Source organism: Phyllostomus discolor, chromosome 3 (genome assembly GCF_004126475.2).
Source record: "Phyllostomus discolor isolate MPI-MPIP mPhyDis1 chromosome 3, mPhyDis1.pri.v3, whole genome shotgun sequence".
Lineage (NCBI taxonomy): Eukaryota > Metazoa > Chordata > Mammalia > Chiroptera > Phyllostomidae > Phyllostomus > Phyllostomus discolor.
The window spans coordinates 214,067,967-214,092,330 of record NC_040905.2 but is presented as its reverse complement, the minus strand read 5'-3'; the positions used below and the strand labels follow the sequence as shown (position 1 = coordinate 214,092,330).

At 67.7% G+C, this 24,364-nt stretch overlaps 3 protein-coding genes across 5 annotated transcripts; 2 read left to right on the top strand and 1 right to left on the bottom strand.

The window, feature by feature from the left end:
- Positions 1 to 279: 279 nt before the first annotated feature.
- Positions 280 to 21,765, bottom strand: SURF6 (surfeit 6). Of its 3 annotated transcripts, XM_036022479.1 has the most exons (7): positions 21,490 to 21,765; positions 20,050 to 20,259; positions 19,582 to 19,670; positions 19,254 to 19,457; positions 18,677 to 19,170; positions 14,182 to 14,185; positions 280 to 310 (listed from the first exon to the last, which is right to left on the bottom strand). In XM_036022479.1, exons 1-5 carry the CDS (start codon positions 21,581 to 21,583, stop codon positions 18,691 to 18,693), a joined length of 1,077 nt encoding a protein of 358 aa, XP_035878372.1. In that variant the 5' UTR covers positions 21,584 to 21,765; the 3' UTR covers positions 280 to 310; positions 14,182 to 14,185; positions 18,677 to 18,690. The 3 variants fall into 3 exon arrangements, with proteins under 3 accessions (XP_035878372.1, XP_035878373.1, XP_028374979.1); XM_036022480.1 differs by lacking the exons at positions 280 to 310; positions 14,182 to 14,185 and having other exon boundaries at positions 18,639 to 19,170; positions 20,050 to 20,083; positions 20,141 to 20,263; positions 21,494 to 21,764; XM_028519178.2 differs by lacking the exons at positions 280 to 310; positions 14,182 to 14,185 and having other exon boundaries at positions 18,639 to 19,170.
- On the top strand, positions 8,342 to 10,036 carry LCN6 (lipocalin 6). The gene is made up of 5 exons (XM_036020142.1): positions 8,342 to 8,736; positions 8,888 to 8,958; positions 9,368 to 9,478; positions 9,569 to 9,758; positions 9,877 to 10,036. Exons 1-5 carry the CDS (start codon positions 8,363 to 8,365, stop codon positions 10,034 to 10,036), a joined length of 906 nt encoding a protein of 301 aa, XP_035876035.1. The 5' UTR covers positions 8,342 to 8,362.
- LCN10 (lipocalin 10) lies at positions 11,097 to 14,372 on the top strand. Its single transcript, XM_028529526.2, has 5 exons — positions 11,097 to 11,309; positions 11,933 to 12,072; positions 12,571 to 12,641; positions 12,886 to 12,993; positions 13,966 to 14,372. Exons 1-5 carry the CDS (start codon positions 11,199 to 11,201, stop codon positions 14,370 to 14,372), a joined length of 837 nt encoding a protein of 278 aa, XP_028385327.1. The 5' UTR covers positions 11,097 to 11,198.
- Positions 21,766 to 24,364: the final 2,599 nt, after the last annotated feature.

Sequence of the window (24,364 nt, the reverse complement as noted above, 5' to 3'; positions counted from 1 at the left end):
GCCCCGTGTCCGGGCTCTCGGCCTCCCTGGCCATCTCCACGCGGGCCAACTGCCGGGAAGGGGGCTGCGGAGGCCCGGTGGTCCCGGGCATCAGACTCCCAGCTGCTGCGGGAGGCACAGACGCCGACCTCCCGGAGCCCAGGTGGACGGTGCAGGAGTGGAGTGCTGTCCACTGTCCCCTCAGATGTCACTTAAAGACACGAGTTGTAGGATGAAGTCACTAAGGCTGTGGGGACCGCCAGGCGGGGGGGGGGGGCGGCAGGGAGAACCGAGCAGGACGTCCAGGCTGGGGCTGTGGGGGCAGCCGGCCCTCCTCCACCCGGTGCCTGGGCTCCGGGGCCTGGCCCCGTGGCCCTGCCCGGAGGGAGGCGTGGGCACCAGGGCCCGCAGGACACATGGGCGCCGCACGTGTCTGCCGGGGGCTGCAAAGCCCCCACCTCCCCCTGTCTCGTGCCCACCGGGTGGACACCAGGGTCCCACCGAGGGTGGGCTGGGGGCCGAGGGCAGTGACAGCCGCTGGGATCACTCAGCGCCCCCTGCTGGGTGACCTTGGGCCGGTGTGACATGTCCGCCGCTCAGCTCTTCCCCTGCGAGAGGGCGCCCTCTGACCTGGGGGACGGCTGTGTGGTTCAGACCCAGAGGGCCAGGGGCTCTCCTGGCTGTGGTGGCTGGGTGCTGCTCACTGGCCCTCTGGTGACCGCTGGGTGCTCCAAGGGCTCAGGTGGCCGGCCAGCAGGACACCCGGGCCGCCCCGCACCCCCCGCAGCCCGGGGCACATGCGCAGAGCCGGCACGGCGCGCACACCCATGTCCTCCGTCTCACCCCACTGAGCCTGCCCGGCTGGCCGGTCTCGGGCGCCTGGGCCCCCGTCCTGGACACGTCTAGGGCTGGGGGTGGGGGGCGTGGGACCAAGGGACAGGGGCCTGTGCTGGCCACGTGGGGACGCACACCACCAGGAAGCCGAGGGCTCCCTGTGCGGGGCGCGTTCAGCAGCTGGGACCCTGGCGCGGCGCCCAGCTGTGCGCACCTCCCCGACCTGCTCACCTGGGAGAGCGGTCCCCCGGTCGGACACTCCCACAGGTCATGCCCCTCCCGTCCCGTCCCGTCCCGCCCTGTTCTCTCATCCTGGAGCCCGGCACTGCCCACAGCCAGGGACGCACAGTCCGAGAGCCCCGGGGCTGACCGTGCAGGGGTGCCGGGCTCTGGCCGGGCAGTCGCCTTGAGAGAGCTGACGGCACTCACCCCCTGCCCAGGGGGGCGGCTCCCCCTCGGGGCTGGCGGGTGGGCGGCTGCTGGCAGGCCCGCCCAGCGCTGCCCACCTGCTTAATGAAGCCAGCCTGTGCCTGTCCCGAGGGCCCGTGGGGAAGGATATAAGCCCGGGGCCAGGCCCCAGGGCTGTGGCTCCGGCGTTTTAGGGAGCTGGTCCAGCCGCCCAGCCGCCTGACATGAAGGTCGCCGGGCTCACGGCCCTGCTGGCGCTGTGCGTGGCACTGCCAGCCAGCACACAGGAGTCCTCGGCACTGAGGGACTTTGACCTGGTCAAGGTGGGAGCTCAGGGTGCCCGCTGTGGGGGGCCTGCCGCCCCGGGTGCGCTGGGGAGTCCTCCGGGGCTGCTCGCTCTAGGCCCCTGCCGGTTCCACAGTGCGGGGTGACCCCGAACTGTCCAGGCTGCTGTCCCACGTGGCGGGGAGGGGGGCCCCATCCTGGACGTGTGTGCCTGTGGCAGCTCCTCGCCCCCCCCCCCCCCCAGTTTTCAGGCTTGTGGTACGAGATCGCCGTTGCTTCCAAGGCCCAGAGCTCAGCCCCAGAGCTGCGGAAGATAGGGGCAGTGCTGGTGGAGCTGGACGGCGGCCACCTGGTCCTGACCACTGCGTTCGAAGAGTGAGTGAGGGGGAGGACCTGGGGGGGGCCTCCCTGCCCAGGCATGCCGGCCGCCCCTCCGGGATCGGGGGTTTGAGCAGAGGGACGGGGAGGGCAAACTGTCCAGACCAGGGGCCGGACGAGCAGAGGGGAAGTCCCCGGGGGGGGGGGGCTTAATCCTGCCTAAGACCGTTCCCGCGGTGACCTCTGACCCCGGCCCTGGGACCTCCCCCCCCAGGTGCCGGGCCTCCACATGGAGCCTGGAGCAGGCGCCGCTGCTCGGCTGCCCTCCCCTGCTCCCTGGGCCGTGCCGGGGTGTGTGGCGTGGGTGGGGACCCTCTGAGGGCGCACACCGCCCCCTGGGCCGCCCCCACGTGGCATGGACGCTGTGGGGGTCGGGGGCCGCGGGGCTGGTCAGCCCCCCAGGGGTGGTTTCCTTCCGCCCAGTGGGACACAGGGCGCTGGGCAGGGGCCCGACGGGGTGGGGGCTCTCGGGGGTCCAGAATGGGGGGCCTGGCGGTGGGGGGCAGCTGGCTGCAGGGCTCTGTGCTCTGCAGTGGAAACCGCTGTGTGAAGAACAAGAGTCTGGCCTTGAAGGGGGACGCCCCGGGGAAGTTCAAGCTCCCCAGAAAGTCTGGTAAGGAGCTGCCTGAGGCCGGGTGCCCAGCAGTCACTCGGCCCCCCTGCCCTGCCCCCCAGGTCCCCGAGGGTCCTGAAGGCGGGGTCTTCTGATCACACCTCCCTGCAGGCCACATCCAGGGGGGCGGTGCATGGTCCTGCCGCTCAGGGTCCTGCTCAGCCCCACCAGGCACTGAGTTTGTTGGGGGGGGGACAACCCTGTGCTCCCCCATGGCCTCCCCCGGACACCGGCCTCAGCGGGTCACCCTGGGCCAGAGCCCCCAGCGGGTGTGAGGCTCAGGGCTGGCGCCTGGGAGCCCCGCGGCCACCACGCCCCGCCTCCGGCCGCAGCCCCTGGGCCTACCCCTGCCAGGGCGCCGCTCCCGCCGCCCTCCGGTGCCTAGAGAATGTCCGACTCGGGGTCTTCAGTCCTGGTCGGCGGGGCCCTCAGGGAGGTGCAACCCTCCGGCGTGTGTGCACGTGCACTCACGTGTGTGCACACAAATGCGCATGCGTGCGTGCTCGAGCCGGCGCAAGCCCTGGGGGAACCTGTCCCCGGGGAGGTGGCGGGCACACAGTAGGGACGCAGAGCCCCGTGTCCGCTCGTCCCCCAGAAGAGAAGGAGGTGTCGGTGGTGGACACGGACTACCGGACCTACGCCATCCTGGACATCGTCCAGCGCCAGGGCAGGAAGAGCCACAGGGCCATAAAACTCTACAGTGAGCCCAGGGGGGCGGGGCGGGTGGGGGTGCTGCTCCCCCGAGCCTCGGCCCCGCCCCCCAGGGGGACGCCGGCTCTGGCGGGGGGCGGGGGTGCAGGAGAGAGAGAAGAGATCGATGGGCTGGGAGGGGTGTGGGAGGGGCCCCGCCTGCGCCCCACGCCCCCGCCCACCCGGCTGCCCCTCCCCCCCCAGGCCGCAGCCTGGACCACAACGACGAAGTCCTGAAGCGGCTGCAGGAGGTGGCTGAGGAGCACGGGTTCGCGCCCGGGCAGGTGCACCTGCTCAGCTTGCAACGTGAGTTCCGGGACCTGGGAGCCCCCCCCCGCCCCCGCCCCCCCAGCCAGCGGAGGCCCCGGCGCCACCCCCCGCCTCACTTTCTGTCGTCCACAGCCACCTGCGTGAACTCGCTGCGGCCGGTGAGCGGGGGCCCCGCCCACTTCTCCTCCCTGCGCCCACGCCGAGAGGGGTCTGGGGCCCGGTGGGCGGGCTCTCTCTGTGGGGGGCGGGGCCAGGGCCCAGCCCGCAGGCACCGCTGTGGGGCCGCCTGAGGGGCAAGGCCCTCCTCTGCCCGCTGTGCGCCCGCCGGCGGGGCCGGGGCCCATCCCCGCAGCCCCTCACGCGGCCCCGTCCCACAGGGAGGTGCGCGGAGCTCCTGAAGCAGGTGAGCCGTCACCGAGCCCCCCCTGAGCCCCCGGCCTGACGGGAGTCCTGGCGCCTCTAGGTCCCGGGCCACCAGACGGGGACCCTGGAGGCTGGGGGGCAGTGACGGGCCTGGGTGGGGCACCGGGGGCTGGGTCCCAGGCCCCCTTCCATGTAGCAGGGCGTGAGGGGCTGCTGGGGGCTCTGCCCGCTCCCGTCCCTCCCAGGTGGGGCCCCGTGGGCACCGTCTCAGCCCCCCACCCCGTCCCACACGTGCCAACCCGCCGTCGTCTGTCCACCCCTGTGTGGGACACAGCCCCAGAGGGGGCACCGCCACCCTGTCTGAGGGCAGAGACACGGGGCGGAGCTGTGTGCAGGGCCACGCAGCAGCCGGGACGCCCAGCCCGGCCCCCGGGGGGCCTGCAGCGCCCCTGAGCCCCTGCCCTTCTGCGTCTAGGAGCTGATCTAGGAGCGGGTCCCGGGCCAGGCTGCCGGGAGCCCCGCCCACACACCCCTGCTGTCCCCTGCCCCAGGGTGGGAGGGGCCACTGCACCAGCTTCCAATAAACCCTTTAGTACAGCCGCTGCCAGAGTCTTTCCTGGGGGCCGGGGGCGGGGGGGGGGGGGGGGGGGTGCCGGTGGGGGCGGGGGAGGGTGCTGCCCGTGACCGCCCTAGAAATGACACCCTGGCCTGGGAGTGTGAATGGTGTGGGCTGCCCGCCCTGGCGGGACCCCTGCCTGGAGGGGGCTGGGTCAGGGCCTCCAAGCTCAGGGGCAGGGGACAGCTCCTGCCTGCTGCCCCCTTTCTCCCGTGAGGGCCCTGCCCCGCCCTGCCTGGAGCCCCCAGGTCCGGCCGCCCACGGCCTCCCTCCTGGCTGAGGCTGGTCCTGCCCCCGGGAGCCCGAGGCCTGCCCCGCTGGGTCGGCCGAGCTGAGCTCTGGGTCAGGTGTCGCAGACAGAAGGTGACCACAGTCCCTCCCACCCACCTTCTCAGTCCGCCCCGGCTCCCCGTTGCCCCATCTCAAGCCTCCTGGGCATTGCTTTCCGCCCCCTCCCACCCCCACCGGTGGTGCCCACGGCTGGCCCAGCCTGACGCAGGGCCTGGGTCCCCGTCACGCGCTCTGTCACCGTGACCAGCTCTGTGGCCCCTTCTGTTCCACCCACGGGGCTGTTCGCTGCTGGGCAGGAAGGGCACTCTGGCTCACGGCTGAGGCAGGGTGGGCCGGCTGGGGGTCCCCAGTCTGGGGCAGGGAGCACCTGCCCGGCCAGAGGTGCCCTTGGGAGGTCGGACCGCCCTGAGGGTCTGGTCTGCCCGGGACTCGCCCTAACAAACATGAACCAAGACCCCAGAGGCCCACATCTCCACCTGGAGGCTGAGCTCTAACCGGCCAGGTGCTCTGGAACCGGGGGACTGTCCTGCAGATCCGTGTGGCCAGGTCCTGCGGCAGGTACAGGGAGCCCCCGGGGCAGACACCTGGCTCGTGTGTTCAGCTGCTTGACGGCACCCCAGCGGCACGGCTGGGCTGCAGCCGCTTCCCGGCCCCCGGCTCTGGGGGCTGCACAGCCGGGGGCGGGGTGCCCGCCAGGTTCCTTTCTGCCAAGGACCCTCCTGGCTTGCAGCCGGCAGGCTCCCTCGGCGTCCTCAGGGGTGTCTGAGCTGTCCCCTCTTCCGCAAGGCCCCACCCTGTGACCTCGCTTGACCCCCTCGGCCCCCGAAGGCCCCGACCTCAAACACACACGAAGGGCCAGGCTTCCAGAGGACAATGCTCAGGGACACATTTCTGCCCTCGGCGACAGCGGTCAGCGCTGCCCGGCGGGGCGGAGGGGCGGGAGAACCCAAGGCCTCCGAGAGGGGTCGTCAGCCATGTCCCCACAGCGGGAGGGAGGGACAGCCCGCGGCCGGACAGACGGTTCCGTGCCCAGGGCCCCGAGAACACCCGGAGCGCACACGGCTTTGAAGCCGCGCTGGTCGGAGCTGCGCCCTCCCCCGGCCCACCCGCTCCTGCGCACAGCTCTGCAGCTGCCGGCGGTCTGCCGTCTCTCTGTCCGTCTGTCCGTCCGTCCATGCATCCAGCCAGCCTGCCGCCTGTCCACCTGTCCACCTGTCCATCCGTCCGTGTGTCCACCCGTGTGTCCACCCACCACCCATTCTCCGTTGTCCGCCATCTGCGTACAACGCGTGTGTCTCTGAAAGGGTCCATTTTGACAGACTAAACTGTCCTGCAAATGTATCCATTTCATCCAGAGCTTCAAAGGTGTGCTTGAAAGTCAGCAAAGTACTTTCTGTTGATGAAACGTTTTCCCTTCTGTCCCTAAGGGCATTCCCTCTCTCTCGTCATTTCTTTAAAAAGAATGTTTTATTTATTTATTTTTAGGGAGAGGGGAAGGGAAGGAGAAAGAGAGGGAGAGAAACATCCATGTGTGGCTGCCTCTCACACGCCCCCTGCTGGGGATCTGACCCACAACCCAGGCTTGTGTCCTGACTGGGAATCGAACCGGTGATCGTGTGGTTCACAGACCAGCACTCAATCCACTGAGCCACCCCAGCCAGGACTCCGGATTCCTCCTTAGCCAGAACTCAAGAACCTGAGTTGCTGAACCGGGGCCTGACACCTGGTGCCATTCTTCCGCCGCCAACAGTGCCAGGATGGGGAGTGACAGTGTGTCCCGGGCCCTCGTTCCGAGCCACACCTGGTGCTGGTGCCTCGGCTGTTTCCCCGGCCTCGCTGCCTTCCGTTGGCGCTGGGAGCGTCCCGCCCGCCTGCTCCTCCCGGGAAGCGCTGTCATTGGCCTGGAGACGCACACGCATCATTACCCGCAGGGCCCGGGGCGCCCTGTGTCCTGAGCTCAGCACCGGCTCCTCCGACGGCATCTCCCTCCCACTGCCACCCACCCCTGTCTGCCCCAGGCCGTAGAGGGTCCCTCTCCCGCTGCAGCGGGTCGGGTGCGGTGGGGGGCGAGCAGCAGTTGCCCGCACCCTCCCGCCCCGGCTGGGGGTGTCTGCCCCCGTACTCTCTCCTGGGTTTCTCTGAGCAGTGGCTGAGCTGGGCGGCCCAAGTCCCCTGCACCGCTGGGCGGTGGCGGCGGGGGGGGGGGGGGGGGGAGGCGCCTGTCACTCGGGCACAGGGGCCGCTCTCTCGTGGGTGCGTTGCGGGTTGCGGGGTGTGTGCGTGACGTTTGCTTCTGACCCCCACCCTGCAGGGCGCCGTCCTGAAGCCACGCCTGCCCACCCGGCCCTGCTCGGCCCGCCCCCGTCAGGGGCTTCTCCTGGGGCCCCTTTCCGTCCGTGGTTGAGCCTCACGGCCCCTCCCGACCCTGCTGGGTGGCTGGGTTTGTCATGGGCAGACACGGGGGCTTTCTGATACTTTCCCTTCTTTGGGAGCCACGTGGTTTGGGGGGGGCGTTGTGCAGAGACTCCGTCCTGGAATGGTCCTGGACCTCGGTGACTCCGAGGTCCTTCCCTGAGTCATTCCACACGTGTGGCTCGTGACGCAGCCTCAGACATTTCCACGGCCCGGGCTGCGGTGGCCTGAATGTGCGTCAGGGACATCCCGGCCCAGGTTCAGGGCCTGAGACTTTCTGGGTCCCCGAGGGGGGTTCACCTCCCCCGTGGGGGTGGCAGGGGTGCTCCTGCAGCCCCCTGACCCCCACACAGCCCTGGCAGGACACACGGCTCGTCCTTCCTCCACCTCCCAGGTCCTGCCTGAGCTTCTGGCAACGGAGCCCCCGAGAGCCAGCCAGCCTGGGGGCAGGAATGTGGGTTCCGCTTCCCCCCGCCCGCCACCAGTGCAGGGTCCCCCTGCCACCTCCCCGGCTTCCGGGGCTCAGACAGGTGCTGCCGAGCCCCCTGTGCTCGGCTGCCGGGGGACCCATGGGAGCGGAGGTGGGAGGTCGCAGGGCGGAGGCCGGCCAGGGTGGGCAGGTCCAGACCGGTGGCGGAGCACGGAGGACGGGAGAACAGGACGTGCCGGGTGCTGGCTGCACGTGGGGGTGGGGGGTCATGGCCCGAAGAGCAGAGCATGGGAGAGCTTTCTGTGAATTCTGGGGGACGGTTTGTATTTTTAATGATTGAACCAAAAGTCATCCAAGAAGACAATACCTTCTGAAAGAACCTGTGGTTCTTGCCTCCCTCCTTGCACTGGACCTTAGCCTGTGGCTGGCTGGGCCCAAGAGCAGGGGATCCGGCCTTTCCAGAAGGAGCAAGGGAGGGCGTTGGACCTCTGGGAGAGCGGGGAGACGGCGGGCCGGCCTGGGGTTAGGGTGCTCGTTCCGGAGCCTTCCGAGGGGAAGGCAGCGTCAAGATGCAAGGTCAGCAGGGCACACGCCGGGCCCAGTGTGGAGGCCACGGGGGGTGAGCCAGCACCCGCCCTTGGGTGGCTTGGCCGCCCGGCAGGAAGAGAGGCCAAGAACGGCGTGTGGCGGTTCCTGGCCGCCCACAGCGATGCGCTCGGAGCCTTATAAATGGGCACCCGGGGCCTGGGGGGGCTGCAGCCCTGGCTGAGGGCGGGTGCGGACCTCGGGGAACATGAGGGCTGTGCTGGTGGCCCTCCTGGCTTTGGCCTTGGGGCCCGGGGCCCGGGCTGCTCTGCTGGGGAGGCTGGACCCTACGCAGGTACCCGTCACCCCTGGGTCCCCACCGCCTCTGGGCCGCCCAGGGCCAGCCCGTCGGGCACAGGCTGCATGGGTGCCCGGGCTCCCCGCTGGGGAGGGTCCCCCACATGTGGAGCGGGCGCCCCTCACCGGCTCCCGCCCCGCACAGCTCCTGGGGCCCTGGTACGTCGTCGCCGTGGCCTCTGGGGAGAGGGGCTTCGCGGTGGAGAAGGCCACCAAGAACATCGAGGGGGTCGTGGTGACGCTCACCCCTAAAAACCACCTGAAGGTGCAGTCGTCCCGGCACAGGTGAGGGGGCAGGCCCCGTGCCACCCAGCCCAGCCGCCCCTCCTGGCCGGGCTCTGCTCGGAGTCCCGCCTCCACCCCACCTCCGGGCCTCCGGGTGGGCCGGGCGCCGTCGCTGCCACTGGGGCTGGACGGCGGACCCTCTCGTTTCCAGGCTGGAGCGGTGCCACCTGGACGCCGTGGAGCTGCTGCGGCAGAACTCTGCCTGGGTGTTCCAGAACCCCGGTAAGGGGGGGCCCCCCCGAGGTGGGCTTGCCCGGGGCCCCACAGGCAGGGCCAGTGTGCTGGAGGGGGTGCTGTCCCGAGGCTTCAGGGAGCTCCAGCTCGCCGCCGGGAAGCGAGACAGCCTTGTTTTGTCAGAGGCCGGGCGCCAGCTCTGAGGACAGAGGCCTCGCCCCACCTCCACGCTCAGCGGGGACCCCAGGCCTCCCTCTGTGGCGCGTTGGGCAGCGGGACTTGGCCCCGGTGGGGACAGGGTCCGGGGGTCCCGGCCCATCGCACGGCGGTTCCTCCCCGATGCCCGTCCACCAGCCACCACGGGCTCTGCGTGGGGGGAGGTGGGCAGGGACGGGGCGGAGGCAGGGGGCCGGGGCCCTGGGCCTGGCGGCCCGCCCCACAGGGCTCTGCCTCCCAGCGCTGGGCGTGCTGGAGTACCGGGTGCTGGACACCAACTTCAGGGACTTCGCCATCGTGTTCACGCAGCTGGAGCAGCGGGACGAGGCCTTCAGCACCGTGGAGCTGTACAGTGAGTGGGTCCCCCTGGGGCCGGGGCGCGGGGACCGCTGTCCCCCTCGCTGGCCGGCCCTCACAGGGAGGCCGCCCCCCACCCCTGCAGGCCGGACGCAGCGGGCCAGCCCAGAGGCCGTGAGCCGCTTCGCCAAGTGGAGCAAGGGCCTGGGCTTCCTGTCGCAGCAGCGGGCCCAGCTGCAGGCCGATAGTGAGTGTGGCCGGGCCCTCTGCGCGGCCCCGGGGACCCTCAGCGAGTCCGGCAGGCCTGGGGGGGCCTTCAAGGAGTCGCCCCCCCAGTCAGGCCTGCAGGGGTGGGCCCGGCCCCCTGAGCCTGGGTGGGGCTGGGGGAAGGCCCCGGGGCTGGGGGGCGGCACTGTGGCCCGCGCTGCTCACCACCCCTGTCACTCCTTCCAGCCTCCTGTGCGCACAAGGTCCTCCGGGTAAGCCCCCTCCCAAGTACCACGCGCTCCCCACCCGCAGGGGGGGCCTGGGGCCCTGGACGCCCATACACCCCAGCGGGCAGCAGGGCCCGGTGGCCAAGGGCCACAGGGCGGGGCAGACGCCTCTCCAGTGAACCTGGGCCCCCCATGTTTGTCTTGGTTTTCAGTGAGTGCCGGGGCCCCCAGGGGGACAGCGCCCACCATAACCCGGTGGACCTTGCCCGGTGCTACCTTCCACGCTCGGCTGCCTGGGTGCTGGTCATTGGGCCGGCTCCTCCCGGGGGCTCTGGCTGCGGAACCGAATAAAACGATTCTACAAACCGGCCCTGGGTGTCTCGTGTGTGCGTGTGTGCGGGGCAGAGGGACCAGGCCCCAGGGCGGGGCGGGGCCTCACCCAGCTCAGCCCCGGAGCAGAGTCGGCTCTGGGAGGACGGGCTGGCTGGTGCCTGCATCCCTCGTCAGGGTCCCTGTGGATCTGGGGACCCTGGGGCTCAGGGGCTGGCTGGGAGGCAGGGGCTGGGCTGGAAGCAGGGGTCCCCCAGGTCTCCGGGCAGCGGGGGCTCTGGGCTGCCTGGGTGAGACCCCGTGGCCTGGACGCAGTCCGGCTGGGTGCTGGGCCGAGGGAGCTGGCACCAGTGCCCACTGGGCTGCTCGGCTGGGCCACCCAGTGTCCAGGCCTGAGTTGGGCACCCCCCCTGCCTGGGCTTGGTGGCTGGGGCAGGGCCTGAGCCCCTCTGTCCTCCTGGAGCCTCAAGTCCTGCCAGAAGCAAGGCCGCCAGGGGAGCTGGGCGGGCAGGACAAGGGGGGGCCGCCTGGCGTTCACGGCCAGGTGCAGGCGGGGGCCTCTGCTTGCGCATGGACCCACACGCACAGGTGCACACATGCACACATGCACACGAGTCCAGCCCGGGCCCCACACACGTGTGTCCCCCGATGCAGGGACCCTCAGTGACGCTGCTCTCCTGGGCAGCCTCGCTGCTGGGTGAGGCGCCTCCGAGACACGGGCCTTGGGAACGAGAGGCCCAGGGGCGTGACCTTGGGAACAGGATGGCCCCTGTCTTCAGGGCCTCCCAGGCAGGCCGCTCCGCCACCCCCACTGCCCCCACCCAGAGTGGCTGAGGGCCCAGGGCTGGCCCTCTTGTGGGGGAGGGCCCAAAACTCTGTCTCTCCCCCCCTCCCCACCGGACTCATCCCCAGCCCTCTGGAGGCTCCGGGCTGGCCGCACACCCACGGCCGCGCAGGGACGCAGGGAGATTTAAACTCGGAGCCCAGTGGCCCAGAGAGAGGGCGGTGAGGATGGGGCCGGGGTGGCTGCCGCCCGGGCTGGCCCTGGTGCTGGCGCTGGCTGTGGGGTCCCAGCCGCAAGAGCAGCTCCCCAGGGAGTCCCAAAATCTCAACTGGAACAAGGTGAGCCTGGTGCCACAGTCCCTGCGCCCGGGGCCTGGCCGCAGAGGGGCAGGTGCAGATGGGGCAGCTGGGCTGGTGTTCCGTCCCCAAAGCACAGGCAGCCTGTCAAGGCGGGAAAGCTCCAACCGGCCCAGCAGGCAGCCCCCCAGGCCTCTCCCTGAGGGGCTGACGGTCTCTGTGGGGGATAGTCTGGGACTGCAGATCTCAACTGACCACCATGGGCCCCGTGGGCCGGGAGCCTGGGGGTGGGGCAGAGCAGAGGCCCCAGACAGGTGCGGCCTGGGGTCCCCTGGAGACGCCAGGTGGGCAGGGGCGGGGGCGGAACGAGCAGGGCTTGTTCTGGAATAATGTCCTCACCGGCGGCGGAAGGTTCCGGTGGGGGCGGCTGTGGGCACAGGCCGATGGCCTTCCGGTCATGCCCGAGCGCGGGTCTGCAGCAGGAAGTCAGTGGGACGAGGTGCGGGGAGGGGGGAGCTGGAAGGAAAGGGGTCCCCGGGAGGCCCCCGCGGGACGGGGGCCCGGCACTCGGAGCGCGGCCCCCCCTGCCTGGGTGCAGGCTGGGCCTCGGGCAGGGCCCTTGTGGGTGGGGGGGCCGCGCCCGCGCTCCCCAGCGCCCTCTGCAGTTCTCAGGGTTCTGGTACATCCTCGCCGTCGCCTCTGACACCCGGGGGCTCCTGCCGGGCGGAGACCGGAGGAAGCTGGGCGCGTCTCTGGTGCAGGTTCGCGAAGTGGGCCGGCTGAAGGTGGTCCTCGCCTTGAACGGGTGAGGGAGGGGGCAAGCGCGGCACCCCCAGTGCCCCCTTCACAGACCCCCGGACAAAAGCAGCACCAGGTGGCTCCCTCTATGTGGGGAAAAGGGGTCAGGGGAGGGGGGCAGAGTTGCGGGTCAGCCTGGACATTTCTCAGGGGCTGAGCCCGCAGCCGTGACCCCCATCACTTCCAGCCCTGAAGTTCAAAGGGCTGGTTTGGGGAGAGGCCGCCACAGTCCCCGGGGCCCTGGGCAGGTGGTGGGCCTTTGGAGGTTCCCCTAAGCTGTGGGACCGGCCCTCGTCCAAACTGGAAAGTTCTAGAACGACAGAGCCTCACGTGGACAGGAGCCGGGGAGTGAGGCTTCCAGGCTCCCCCCACCCCCAGGCACCCCCAGAGTGGAGGTTGGCAGGGGAGAGAGGAGAGGGTGGTGCTGGGCGGGGCCGGTGGCTGTGGTGGGCAGTGGGCCACCCCCACCCCTGGGCGGTGAGCTCACAGCCCCCTCGCCCCCCAGGGTGCAGGGGTGCCAGTCACACACGCTCATCCTGAGGAAGGACAGGAAGAAGGCCGTGTTCAGGAACACCCGTGCGTAGGGGCCCGGGCCGAGGGGAGACCACAGGGTGGGGGGGGGTCCGTGGGTTCCTGGCCCCGGGGACCCTGGACGGGACTCCCAGGACGGCACTGTGCCCCAGGGGCCCCTTTGCCCTGGAGAGTATGGGGGGCAGGAGGGGCCCCAAGCCGTCCCAGGGCCTTCAGACCCCAGCCCCACCCGCCCCGGGCTGGCCCGCCGGAGGAGTCAGGCGGCTGTGTGCTCCCCCCGCCCGCCCAGCGAAGGGAGTGCAGGGCTTCCGCGTGCTGTCCACCGACTACAGCTACGGCGTGGTGGACCTGCGCCTGGGCCGGGCCGGCCGGACCTCCAGGACCCTGCTGCTCTTCAGTGAGTCCAGCGCGCCAGGGCCTCGTGGGGGGCCAGTCTCCGGGGCAGGGAGTGCGGAGGGTGCGGGGCTGGGAGGGGCGTGGGTGCGGGCACCACACAGGCGCCATGGCGGGCAGCTCCCACGAGACCTTGCTCCTGGCACCACGGGGTGCAGGGTGCAGGACACAGGCAGGGTGGGGTGCTGGGGTGGCCCTCTTCCTCTGGGGTGCTCGTCGCCTGGCGGGGCAGCTCCGGCCACTTCCTCGTCCCACGAGGGCACCAACCCCCACCTGAGGACCCACCCTCGTCGCCCCCAAGGCCCACCACCTGACGCCTTTACCCTGGCTGCCCCCATGGATGGGGGACCCGGCAGGCCGTCCAGGGTGTCTGGCCTGGCTTGTGGGGGGATGCAGGCTGGCAGAGGGTGGGGCTGGTGGGCACAGCGTGGGCCTTGCAGGCTGAGACCACACGGACGGGTCCCCACCCACGGTGGCCACTGCAGAGAGGAGGTCAGAAAGCAAGAGCCAGGCGTGGGGTGGACCATCCTTGTGGGAGCAGAGCCCCCCCCCCACACACACAGGGGCCGGGGCCGGAGCAGGGAGGTGGGGGCTCAGAGGGGAGATGTGGAACCGGGGAGAGGTCCTGCCCAGCATGGGGATGGGGCTCCGTGGGAGAGTGTGGGAGGAGGGCTCCTGGGGAGTCTCCCGGGCAGGTCCGGCAGTGCAGTGGGGGGCGGGGGGCATCGGCCGAGCCTGACAGGCAGGCACTGAGCGAGCTGAGAGGGCTCTAACTCAAGGGACCCTGGGTGGCGACCCCACCTCTGGGGACACCCACATTTCCCTGTCATCCCCTTACCCTGCCAGCTGTCATCTTGTTTTTCTGTCCCAGGAACCCTGAAGGCATCTGGGGGGGCGGGCTCAGCTGGGGGTGGGGGGCGGCCGGGGCGGCCAGAGCCGGCCACGCTGACATGAGGACCCCGCCCCTCGCCCACAGGCAGACAGAACGTGTCCAGCTTCCCGAGCGTGAGGAAGTTCATAGACATTTGTGAGATTCTGGAGCTCGCGAGGGGGGCGACCATCCTCCCCAAGGACGGTAACGCGCACTGGAGCGCCCCCACGCGGGCGGCGGGGGGATGGGAGGTGACGACGCCACTTCGCGAGGACCCGATGCCACCGTGTAGGCTCGCCCGGTGTCCTCCGGCGCCCACACGGCCCTCCCCTCGGGCCTCCGCACTGTGGCTGGAGGACGGCTTTGCCGTCGGCGGTGCCCCGGACGTTGGGGGGGGGCGGTGGTCGGGAAACCGGGGAGAGCAGCCCGAGCGTCCCGCCAACGCGGCCCCGCCCCTGTCCCCCGCCCTCCCCTCTCCCGCAGCCTCGTGTGCGCGCACCATCATGCCGTGAGGCCGCCGTCCCGCGCTGTCCCTCGGGCCCGAGCTGTGGTCCCCCGCCCCTGAGGGTCGCCCCAGACTGCCGGTCTGGGGGGGACAGCACGTGGTTTACCCCCACCGGGCGCCCTCCGGTGACGAGCCCAGTGGAGCCGTTGCCCGCTTTTTCTCCTGGATTGCCGTCTTTTTCTAAATGAGCTCTGGGAGCTCGCTACGTTTCAGATACACGTTTCCACCCCGTAAACACCTGGCAAGCGGTTTTTTCGTTTTTTCTTTTTTTATTAAGAATCAGCACATTATGATCTTTTTACTCCCCGAGCTCTTTAGTTTCCAATGGTTTCGGTACAGCGCCCCCTCCTGCCCGAAGGGGGCGCGCACTTCACAGTAGCAGGAAGTTTCCAGAAAGGCGGATTGTAACTGTCCTGCATCTCGGCTGTCAAGCACGTCCACGTTGTGCATTCACATTAAGGGCTTAAGAAACCAACCTTGGAGGCGCTTCACTGCATCGACAGCAGCAATAGTTTCCGAAGCTGTTTGAGGCCCCCGTGTGCCGGCGAAACCACACCAGGCGAGCGGGGAGGGAATGAAAAGCTGCCTCGAGTGGGCAGACAACGCTTTCAAAATCTGGAATAAATGTTCAATGTTGTCCAATGTTCCTGGCGACCTCAGCTCGCCAAAGGCCGCCGCCTTCATCTCTGAAGCGCCCAGCGAGACCGGCCGCCCCGGAGAAGCTTGGGGGCCGGCAGAAGGTGCCAATGAAGCAGGAGGGCGTCTGTCCTCCTCTGCCCCCCGCGCTGCTGGTCCCGGGGGTGCTCGGGGTCAGCGACCAGAGTGTTACGGCTCTACACCTCCATGCCTGCCATCCAGGGGTGGAGCCGGCCTCCCTGGGGGTCCCTCTGAGTTCTGGGAGTGGGGGGCTTGCTGAGTCTCACCCAGGAGGGGCCCTGTGGCCGGGAAGCCCCACACGGTAGTGGCCACGCCCCACCCTGTGCACATCTCACCCACTGTCCCCCACACGGTCACTGTCCCTTGGGCACCCCAGACCACCCGCTGACCCAGTACATCTGACCACCGCACAGCAGGCCCTTCTGCGGGCCCCCAGGCCCCCAGCGGGGCAGCCAGGACCAGGGACAGCTCCTAGTCCCGGTCTTGTGGCCACCAGCTGAGGAAGAGCCTGACGCCAAGGGGACAAGCAGGGCCGGGACCCGCAGCACGTCACACCGGGGGACTCCCCATGGCTCTTTCCAGTGAGCACCCCTTTTCCTTGTAGGCAGAGGAGGTCCCACTGATACAGACACTGGAGGACCACTCCTGACCCCATCCCCCACCAGGTGTCTCATCCCCACCTCCTGTGCTCACGCTGGAAGTCTGTCTTTCTGTTCCCGAGAGTGATGCTAGAACTGTGGTCAGGCCAAAGCGCTGGGGGAGGTGGGGTGGGGTTGGTTGAAGAGGTGGGCACCTCCCGCAGGCCTCCAGCACAGGCGGGACCCTGAGAGAAGCTGTTGCACAGCAGGCGGCCCGAAGTTCCGGCCCCCCCCCCAGGCAGCCCCCTGCTGGGATGCATGCCTGGCCAGGCCCGGCTCCAGCCCCAGGGGCTCTGTGACTCGATGCAGCAGGGTACCTGGGGCCCGGACTGCTTCCACTCTCACCCAGAGAGCAGCGTGCGGAGGCAGGCGCTGGCCTGCAGGACCGTCTGCGGTGGCCACAAAGCACGCCCCAGACCTAGAGGGAGAGTGTGAGCTGCTGCTCAGCGACTGCCACTCTGAGACTCCCTGCCCCCCCCCCCCCGCCCAAGGAGGGTGGGGATCGGTTTGCACGGCTGAAGCTCCAAAAGGACAAATGAGCAGTAACGGGAAACTTCTGGGCGTGGCTTTGGTTTGCAGTCTTTTTATTTTCATATATCTTCGTTTTTTAGGGAGGGGAAGGGAGGGAGAGGGAGAGAAACATCCATGTGTGGTTGCCTCTCGTGCAACCTCCACTGAGGGCCCAGGCATGTGCCCTGACTGGGAATTGAACCAGCGACCCTTTGGTTCACAGACCAGGGCTCAATCCACTGAGCCACACCAGCCAAGGCCCATGAAGGAAATAACTGGTAAATAATTTGAATCTTCTACACAGATGATCACATCATCTACAGAGATGGTTTGATTTCTGTCCAATCTCTATGCTTTTGATCTTTTTCTTGCCTTATTGCATGTGCTAGGACTTCTAGGATGATATTGCAGGGCAGTGATGAGAAGGCGCATTCTTGCCTTGTTCCTGAACATTTGGTAAATGTTCTTTATCCAGTTGCGGACCGCCTTCTGTTCCTAGTTGCTGAGACATACCCAGTGATCAGTCTAGTTTTAAGCTACTGACTTTATTCAGTAAAAGGTACTCTGGTTAACGCAACATAGACCGACCCGCCGTGACCGGCCCAGGGAACATCTGGGATCCGCTATCTGGCTGGGTTAGCCAAGGGCGATCGTGGTCTGGTCAGCACGAACCCGTGGGACCCTGGACGCACCGGTGCATGTGTCTGGAGATGTGGTTCCGGGACAGAAGTCTCTGGGAGGCAAGACTTTCGGAGAGACCAGCTGAGCACCAGCCCAGAACCACGGGAAAGGCCGGAGAACCTGGAGGGCGCAGGGTGCAGGGGCTGCTTTGTGCTTTCACAGGGGCGGGCAGTAGCTACAGAGAAAGTGATGGGCTCCAAGCCCTAAATTCTTGGCTCGAGACACGGCCTAAGGAGCAGAGACTCCCGATGTCTCTGCAGGAAAACCTCTCACATCATCTCAGCTGCAGGACTGAGACTCGGGGAGCCCAAGCTCTCCCCAGCCCGTCGGGCAGCCCCGTCAGCAGCAGGTGGGTCCCCAGCCCCACCGGCTCCTGCGCGGGAACGCCGGGGCCAAAATCTCCGAGTGTGGGCCCCTCAGGATGGAAATGAGGACACGGGGGAACGCGGATGACCCAGGGACCCCGGCGCCCAGCCTCTCAGGGGCTCGCTCTGAGACATCAGCCCCTCGCAGGGCCCGTCTGAGGGGCTTCCAGGGAGAAGCCAGTCTCCTCGAGACGCCCCCCTTCTCGTCTCCAGACCGGCAGCGGCCGCCCCCGCCCCTGGGCCGGTTGAGGAGGCTGCTTGTCGCCCCTCACCGAGTCCTGGACGGTGGGTCAGGTCTGGAGCCCTACTCGAAGGACCGCCAGGCTACAAGCGTCCCCCGTCTCACCCACAAGGCCGGGACAGCGTTTTCACTCTCTGTCCCAAACGTCCTTCACCATCTGTTGGGAACCATCGACTCAGGTGACTGAAGCGTCCAGACGTTAAACTCCACACCGCGCCCAGATCCCACCCTTCCCGTGCTGCCGACCCTCTGCACCCCGAGGCCCGCTCTCCTGCTTGGGGGTGGGGGTGGGGTGTCTCCACCACCACCATGCCAGGCATGTCCGGGGCCCAGACACTGCGGGGTCACCAGACCTCCCACAGCCACCTGACTTTTGTCTGCCTGGCGTTGCCAGTTCTGCAGAGAAACGGCAACCATCTCCCACTGTTTCGTGCGATCCCCGTGCCAGTAGCCTGCTCCCTGCCCTTGGCAGGGTAGGCCGTGACCTGAGCCCCTTCCCGGGGACACCCCAATCCACAGCCAGTCACACAACTGGAGTCCACCCCAAACACTTCCAGTGCTGCTTTATTGAAACGCCATCCACATTACCACACAACCGGGGGGCTTTCCCACCTGCATTCCACTGCCCCAGGCTTGGGCTCACTCTGCCGGCCCTCTCACCCCCATTTACGCCAGTTCCGTTCTTCCTCCGCCCCGCCCCCGCCTGTTCCTCCTCTTTCTCAGCTCGTGTGCTCAACATGGCTCCCGCCTTTCAGGGGCTGTCTTAGAATCCTTGGTGTGCACGTCTAACTTGAATTCTAGTTTTTGACCTTTTTACAAATAAACAGAATCATTTGATTCCAGGCGCGCCCGCGGTCACTCCCAGTGATCCGAGCCACCAGCTGCACCTGGCGTTTGGGCATGTGCACTGGATTTTGGTCCCCCCAAGCGAGCTCTGGACCCGCACAGGTGTCAGCAAGGCCACTCCCGTCCTGCTCCGGTGAACTCGGGAACCTACCCCTCACACTGCTCCCTCGCCCTGCAAACTTTGGGGGGCTTTCCAGCCCCACCAGAGAAGGCTGGAGCCGGGAACTGGCTTGTCCCGCGCCTAGCCTGGGGCCCAGGCTCCTATTCTCGATAATGTGCTTGTGCTTTTGCCTCTGCCACCTAGGCCCTATGAGCATGAGGGCGCGCACGCTGGGGGCCGGCCCAGGGCCCCGCTGGTGGCGCAGGCGCACGCGGCGCGGCCGCCCCTCAGGCCAGGCCAGCGCGCTGCAGGTCCTGGGGCAGCACGCGGCCCTTCCTGCGGGCCTTCTCCAGGCGCCGCTCGGCCTTGGCCACCTTCTTCTTGCGCAGGTTCTGGCGCCGCTGGTCCTGCCGCCGCTGCATCTTCTCCACCACCTGGGCCGTGCGCTTCTCCCACCGGCGCTGCCGCTGCGCCCGCCGCTTCTCCTTGCGCCGCAGGGCGGCCTGCAGCAGGCGCTCGTCGTCGCGGACGCGCACGCCCTCCGCCCGGTACAGCGCGGCCGTCCACTGCATCTTGCTCTCCAGCTCCCGCGCCTTGTCTGCGTCCTGCCCGCGCAGCTCCTCCAGCTGGCTCTGCCGCGCCTGCAGCCGCTCCAGCAGCTGCCGGTAGTTCTTCCCGGTCAGCGGCGGCAGGTTGCCCTTGAGCCTCTGCCGCTTCTCCCGCCGGCGCTGTGCCTTGGTGGCCGGCGGCTCCTCGCTCACCTCCACCTGCAGGCGAGAGCGTGGCGCGAGTTACCACCATCCGCCCGCCTAAACCCTCGAACCCAGCGGCCCCGCGGGGTCCCCCGCACCTTGTTGAACAACAGCCCCGGCTTTTCAGGGGCCTCCTCGCTGGGCGCCTCCGGTGGCGGCGCAGCAGCCTCCACGGCCTCCGCCGCCTTGGCTGCCTTCTCCCTGGCTCTCAGCTCCTTCCGCTTCCTCTTTTTCCGGTCCCGCTCCTGCTTCCGCCGCCGTCTTTTCTCCAGAGCGGTGGGGGACAGCTCCTCCGTGCTGCCCTGGAGGGGGAGGCTGCGCTCACTCGTTGGGTTCTCCCGACTCCAGGCAGCCTGGACTGTGCAATCCCGGTGGGGCAGCGGCCACTCACTCCTGGCCCCCGGTCTCCGGTCCGTCCCCACCTACCTGGCCCCGGGCCTCCCGTATCTTCTCATGCAGCCGCTGCCGCAGAACATCCAGGGCAAAGAAGGACTCAGGCTCTGTGGCCGGGCCACCTGCAGGAAGGAACCCGAGGGCTGAAAGGGGAGCCCCAGAGCTGACCTTTCAGTCCCTCCTGCGGCCCGGCCTCGGAGCCCAAGTCTCTGTGCACTGTGGCCCCCTCAGCCCGCCCTGCCACTGGCGGGTCTGCAGGACAGTCCCAGGAGCTTCTACGTGGCCTCCTCAGCCTGGACTGGCCCCCGGCACACCCCCAGGAACGGGGCATCCCCGTGTGTGGCAGTAAAATGCTTCCAACAAATCAAGCCAAATCCCTCTCCCATCTCTTCGCCTCGTGCAGCCTGTGGGCCCCTGCAATGACTCCGCTTTCTTGACGCCCCTTCAGGGACCTGAGGGCAGCGATGCTCTTCCAGCCCAGCTGCTGCAGGAGCTCCTCACCTGCAAGGGCCCCGGAAGGGCCCCCGGCCTTCTCCTCCGCAGCTGCTGCTGCTGCTGGCTTTCTAGCCCGGGAAGTGGCCTGAGATTTCTCCCCCAGGGCCTGGGCCTTGGGCTCCACAACCTTCTCCTCCCGCTCCTGGGATTTCTTCTGTGCCCTCTTCCTCTTCTTTCTCGGGGGCCCAGCAGCTTCTGAGCCTTGAGTTCTGCCCGCTGAAATACAAAGTCAGACAGAAACGCTGTCCCAAACTGTGACGCACTCAATGGGCAAGGGGTCCTGCCAGGGCTGTGATCTCAGGAGGCTGCCCAGAGCGAATTGGAGGCTCCGGTGACCCTCACCCGCAGAGCTCAGAACCGTAACCTTCCTGGAGAAAGCAGACTGCTCACGCACATCAAAACCCCGATAAACGTCCCCACGCTGGACCCGGCAGTGTGCTGGGAGGTTTCACCCCGCCTGCGCACAACACCCGTCCCGGGAGACAAACCACCACACTGTTACATGGCTAACCGCTACGAAGCCACCGAGAGTAATTAGTTACACAGGCCCTGGCTGGTGTGGCTTGGTTGAGCTCCGTCCTGCAACGTGAAGCGTCGCCAGTTCGATTCCCAGTCAGGACACATGCCTGGGCTGTGGTTTTGGTCCCAGTTGGGGGGCATGCAAGAGGCAACGGGTCCATGTTTCTCTCCCTCTCCTTCTCTCCCTTGCCCTCTCTCTCTAAAAATTTAAAAAATATTTAAAAATGATAACGACGTAGGCTTCCGTTTTGAGAGCTGGAAAAAGTGTTACACAGCCTAAGAACTCAGTTGTTTTAGTAAGTGAGACAGAGAATAAATGACAATACACAGACCTAATTATCACTGATTGACGAGAACACTGACTTTTCCTAATATTCTATCATGAATGTTTTCCTTGTATAAAAAGAAAACTCGTTTGCTCTCTGCTTGCTACACGCCAGACGCCGCCGCCGCCGCCGCTGTCCCCTCTCCCAGGCCCAAGCAGTACTTCCAGTCCCAGCTCCCAGCAGGCCCGTTCCTGTACAGCCTGCTGTGTGTCTACTTCCCGAGGGTAGCCTCGGCACCCCCGCCGCCGCGTGACCCCGGACAGGAGCACCTTCCTCCTGTCTTCTCGCCACACGCCCCATGCCACAGGCTCACCCCCTCCACACCCCGACCGTGCCCCCTGCCCGGTGGGCGGGTGCGGCTGAAGCCCTCGGACCCCCAGGCTGATGCCCCCGACAAGCAGGGAAAGCTGGGGACTTTAAACACCACTTACACATTTCCCTTTATTATTTTACACTCTCGTCTCGCGCACCCACGTGTCTAGACCCCCCGAAGGCTCTTGGGGTGCGGTATGGGGCAGGCACGGACTTCGTGCCTGGGAGGTCTTCGTGCCCGGCAGGGAGGGGTACCCCCTCCCAGGCCCGGCCCTGGGCTGCGCGTTACCCGGCTTGCGCTGCCGCGGCTCCGGGGTGGGCCCGGAGCAGATTTTCCTGGCCAGGCTCTGCAGGTAGGCGTCCTTGGCGAGCAGAGAAGTCATGGCTGGAGGCGCGGGTGGGCTCACTCGAGGTCCCGCTCCGGGACAGGAGGGCCGGAGCGCAGCGACCGAGGCCTGGACTGGCACCCGCCCCCCAACTCACGCCCGGTACCCAGCCCGCGCGACCCCAAACAACCGGGTCGCGGCGGGGGCAGAGCGCTCGCCGGAAGCACCACGTGCGCAGGCGCCGCCAGCTGAGCGCCGAGCCGCCAGCGCGCGGCGCTCGATTAGCTTTGCCTGGCTCCATGGAAGAGGCCCGCGGGGCGGAGCGCAAAGCCCTGTTGGCCGGGGGCGGGGCTGGGCCCGTGGGCGTGGCCGGGGGCCGCGGGACCTCGGGTTTGAACAGGGGTCGGGCCGGTGTTGGCGGCAGCGCAGTCTCGCTCCCGGCGCCCTCCTCCGCACAGTGCCCCGCGCGCGGGGGGGCTCAGTGAGAAAGACCACAGAAACAGTTCGGTACTTGGGGGCTCGGACCCCACGTGGAAGCCGGCGAGGCCGCGATGGCTCGGAAAGGGCCGCGCTTTGGCAAGAGCCGGGCGGGTCCCGAGCCCCGGGGCACAGGAGGGAAGAAAGGACCCGACTGTGCCCTCGTGGACTTGACGTTTCAGCGGTGACCGGCGATCAGGGGACCAGAGGAAGGAGCGGGATGAGGATGCTAAGGAGAAAGGGATGGGGCGGGGGCGGGGGCGCGGGGAAGGGGCTTGCGGGCGGGGGGGGCGGGGCCAGGCGGCGACTTGTGCTCCGGAGCGCAGACTCGCAGGCTGGGATTTCAGACAAGGCTTCTCCTTTATAAAAACTCCCCGGGGAAGGGGGGTGTCCTGCAGGCCGAGGCTGGGACCACCGCACCTGTGATCCTGCACTCCTGGCGGTGACAGGCTCTGACACAGCCCTGAACCCTTTGAGGGGCGCTTTGGAGTCGAAATGATGGACTGCCAGCCTGTGCCAGGGCAGGGGTCGTCTGTCCTGGGTGCCCATCTCCAGGGAGGCCTTCCCTGGACCGGGAGGGGGGGCGGGCGGGGGCGGTTTGGTGTCGGCTGAGTGGCCACAGTCCAGGGAGCGAACACAGTCGCTGAGCTCTGAGTGCCCGTGTGGCTGATGGGTCTTCCGGATCTTGAGGGACCTTTTCTGTGCAGGCTGGCTGGGGCGGGGCGGGGTGGGGGGTTTGACACGCTGATCTTCCTGCCTCCCCAAAACCTGTCTTCACGGGGCTTCTCGGGCCCCAAATAGCAGGTCTTCCCCCTCCCAGCCTGGCTTCTCTCGGGGTCTCTAAACCACGTATCTTTTGTCAATTCTCCCCCATCGGTGCCCCAGCTGCGGGCTCGAGTCCCGACTCCTGTGAACCCCAGACCCGCTCTGGGGAACGGGACACACAGCTTCACCAGCTGTGGACAGAATGGGGACGGGACACCCCTCCCCGCCTTCCTCCCCTGGCTCAGGCAGGGTGGCTCCGTGCCCCTAGGCACACGGGCAGGCCTGGAGGCCGCCCTGCCTCCTGCCAGTCCCCAGCCCGTACCTGCAGCGAAACCTGTTGGCTTGCCCTTCGAAGTCTGTCTGGAGCTCCACCCCACCCTCTCCGGCCACCACCCTGGCTCTCTTCTGGATTTTAAGGTTATAAGTAAACGCAATGCAAATAAAAGTTGATTAAAGCCCTGGCTGGTGCGGCTCAGTGGACTGAGTGTGGGCCTGAGAACCAAAGGGCCACAGGTTTGATTCCCAGTCAGGGCACATGCCTGGATTGCGGGCCAGGTCCCCAGTAGGGGGCGCACGAGCGTCAACCACACATCCATGTTTCTCTCCCTCCCCCTCTCTCTGAAAATAAAGTATTTTAAAAAAATGATTAGAAAAGATGTTTGGGGAACCATTGGGGATATGAGAATGTGTCATGCTACTCGATGACATTGTGGGATAACCGGTGATTTGGGGTGTGATGCTGGCCTTGGCTGTGGGGAGTGTGGCTTTTCTCAGAGGAGGGGGCTGCCAAGCATCCAGGGCTGAGTGGCCCGCAGCTGACGTTTGAACGGCGTTGCTGTGAGGCCCAGCGGGCGAGGGTGCAGGCCGTGCGGGAGCTGCTCTGCGCGTGGGGGGTCCTCGGGCGCCTCCACACTCGGTTTGCACCCTGGTTTCTGGGGTGAGCATTCTCAGAACAGAAAGCTGGCATAACAACATGGTAAGGGCTGAGATGGACCCAAGTTTAGCCACACGGAGGCTGAGGGGCCTTGACACGTGCACTTGGCCAGGGCTGGGGGACCGGAAGCCAGGGGTGCACCTGCCCGCCCAGCTTGGCTGCCTGGGGCTGGGGCCACAGAGGATGAGGGGCCGGACAGCCACTCTGCCTTCAGAGGAAGGACCCTGCTCCCCACTGGGCATGAGGGCACCAGCCCAGGAGGGCGAAATGGGCCACGGGAGACCAGCTGTCGCTCAGTTTAGAAACTGAGGACAGTAACCCGAACCCCGCCACCTGGTCTGGCCCACTCCTCCCGCCTTCCCCCATCACACTTTGGTTGGTGGTGAGCCTTCTCTCCCTTGCTGCTTAGTTGTTTCCACAGTTCAAGGGCCACAGGAGGAGAGCGCCACCCACCGTCTCCACGGAAACTTGCTCGGAGGGGAAGCCGCTAGCCTGGCCCACCCAGCAACCTGGCTCCTGCCTCTGCTTGGCCATGGGGGTCTTGGGACTTCAGATGGGTCAGCTTGTAGCCCTCCCTGTCCCTGAGGCTGGCTGTGGGCTGTCACTTCTTCCGAACACCAGGACAACTGGCTCCCTCCTGAGAGCACGGCAGGATGCGGGGG